The sequence below is a fragment of the Triticum dicoccoides genome, chromosome 7A (assembly GCF_002162155.2).
Source record: "Triticum dicoccoides isolate Atlit2015 ecotype Zavitan chromosome 7A, WEW_v2.0, whole genome shotgun sequence".
In the NCBI taxonomy this organism is placed as follows: domain Eukaryota; kingdom Viridiplantae; phylum Streptophyta; class Magnoliopsida; order Poales; family Poaceae; genus Triticum; species Triticum dicoccoides.
The window spans coordinates 639,306,110-639,308,728 of NC_041392.1; the positions used below are offsets into that span (position 1 = coordinate 639,306,110).

The window sequence follows — 2,619 nt, forward strand, 5'->3', positions numbered from 1 at the left end:
AAAACAAGGGCGTCTTGTTCCTGTTTGACGTTGGTCCCGGTAGGAGTAGGCTGAGTAGAGTTGACTTGCCAGCTCGGTCTCATGCGCCGATCCGTGAAGGAGAGGAGCTTGTGGGAGCAGTGGAGCGGTGCGACGCAAGCTGGCCGGGCTGGCCATATCCATCACGTGGCCGCACCAGACCAGAGTGCCACTCCCTCCCTTCGTACGCAGGAGAATGGAGTCGGGCAGATCGGTCCAGGAGCAATCAATCCAACACTGGGCAGGGCCGCGACAACAACACTCAAACTCGCATGCACGCTCACGCGCATGGTGGCGCATGCATTCAATACAACGTGTCCAAACATGGTTTTTGTCTCTCTTTTTTTGTGAATTAAACATGGTTTTTGTCAGCACGCAAGCCACAGCCGCTCGCGTCTCCGCATCACCTTCCCATTTTTGCGTGCAACGGCGTGCACCGCCCATCCTATCTTTCCACTTGTGCGCAACGCCGCGAACCGCCCGTCCCAAAATGTCGGTGAAGGCGAAAGTTTCTTCCATTCGCAGTAGATTTTCTCGTTTTTACGATCGGTAGGAGTAGGAGTAGTATACATTTTTTTACGCCGGTCTCGCTCTGTACCACCTCACATGCCAAAAGGTGCCGCTGATGATGGTTGGTTGATCGATGACCGATCCCAGACTTTACAGCCAGCCTTTCACTCGGGGCCAAAACCCACCCCCCATCCACCTTTTTCACCCCCAAAACCCTCATTAAATACGCCCCCCACGAACCCCACAAAATCACTCCAAGCCTCTGCGCAAGCTCACTCCACTGTCCACTCCAGTCCAGTGCAGCGAGTGCGCGAGCAAGCGGCCAAGAAGCGCACACAGGAGATGGCGACGGTGACCACCGGCCTCGTGGCCGCGGCGTCGCTCCTCCTGCTGCTCGCGGGAGGCGCGTCGGCGGCGACGCTGGCGCTGTACAACAAGTGCGGCGAGACGGTGTGGCCGGGCATCCAGCCGGGGGCCGGCAAGGAGATCCTGGCGCGCGGCGGGCTGCAGCTGCTCCCCAACCGCGCCACCTCCATCCGCCTCCCAGCCGGCTGGTCGGGCCGCGTGTGGGGCCGGCAGGGGTGCCGCTTCGACGCGGCGGGCCGCGGCAAGTGCGCCACGGGCGACTGCGGCGGCGCCCTCTACTGCAACGGCGCCGGCGGCGAGCCCCCGGCCACGCTGGCCGAGATCACGCTCGGCGCGTCCGCCTCCGCGCTCGACTTCTACGACGTGAGCCTGGTGGACGGCTACAACGTGGCCATCGACATGCGGCCCTACCACGGGTCCGGCGCCAACTGCCTCCCCGCCGGCTGCGTCAGCGACCTCAACAGCGTCTGCCCCGCCGGCCTCGCCGTCCGCGGCGGCAACCGGGTCGTGGGGTGCCGCAGCGCATGCGCCGCGTTCGGGAGCGCCGAGTACTGCTGCACGGGGCAGTTCGGCGGCCCGCAGCAGTGCAAGCCGACGACCTACTCGCGGCTGTTCAAGCGGGCGTGCCCCAAGGCCTACTCCTACGCGTATGATGACAAGACCTCCATCCTCACCTGCGCCGCCGGCACCTCCTACGTCGTCACCTTCTGCCCCCACCGCCGCTAGACCATGCCACCGCCACGGATCTAGACCTGAAGACGGTGGTAGTATGTTGTTGTTTCAGTTGAGCCGGTGCTCGGTGCATGGCATTGTTGCTGTGTTGTTCTTTGGTTCTTGCTGTCGTTGCGTCCTGTGTTAGTGCCGGGATCGATAATAACAATAGCGGTAGTGGCAGCGAAGTGAACCAGTGATGGTTTGTGGTAGGCCTGGATGGATGGGTATAATAGTATGGTAGTAGTATAATGGCAGTATATGCAGATCGAACTACTTATATTTTTCATCTGGGCTCCCCGGTTGATTCTGTCCTCGTGCGAGCTTGCATTCATTCATTCATTTTTCCTGCATTGCTAGTACTATCTTGGATTGATTTCTTGATCGTTCAGATCTGAATGGTTGATCGCTGTACTTTAAAAAGTGCTCTTCAGATCTGAACATTTTCAGCAGTGGGCGGTGCTCCTGGATGAAGAGAAGACGACTGTCGTCCGTACGGGGCGTCGTGCAGCTAGGGAGGGGAGGGAGCTTTTGTCACGGAACATCATCGTAATCGAGGACGTGAAGGATTCGAGGAACACACTCCAGTTTGTACTCCGGTGCAACTGAGGCGCTGGATGGAGCAAAAGCTCGTTGGATACTTGGATTCCGTCTCAATGCAGCGACTCTTCTACAGTCTCCCCCACGAAGACGTAGTATAAATTTCCCGTGAAACGCTGAAGAAATACCAGTATACATATTCATCTTTGTTTGTAGATATTCTGGAACCTGAAGCTCGAAAGAGTTTACGAGCAGAAAAGCTCACCTCATTCATTTCATTTCAAGCTCACTCCTGCCTGCCCTCTACTACCAACCGGAGTCCACGGCTACAGCCAGTAGAGTGTACTCCAGCATTCACGTCGCAGTTATGGACGATCATAGGATCCTCTGCTGAAAGCTGTCGCGACCGACGGGCTGGCAATCACTCCAGCTTTCGCCTGCTTTCCGCTTTCCGGAGCAGGCGCATCAATTTTG

The 2,619-nt window shown here is 58.1% G+C and overlaps 1 protein-coding gene across 1 annotated transcript; it reads left to right on the forward strand.

The window, feature by feature from the left end:
• Nucleotides 1-765: 765 nt before the first annotated feature.
• Nucleotides 766-1,912, forward strand: LOC119330911 (thaumatin-like protein). Its single transcript, XM_037604047.1, has one exon. The coding sequence runs from the start codon at nt 871-873 to the stop codon at nt 1,618-1,620; it is 750 nt and encodes a 249-aa protein (XP_037459944.1). The 5' UTR covers nt 766-870; the 3' UTR covers nt 1,621-1,912.
• Nucleotides 1,913-2,619: the final 707 nt, after the last annotated feature.

What these genes read in the sequence shown, in the direction of transcription:
- LOC119330911 (XM_037604047.1), top strand. Translation starts at nt 871, where the DNA reads ATGGCGACGGTGACCACCGGCCTCGTGGCCGCGGCGTCGCTCCTCCTG.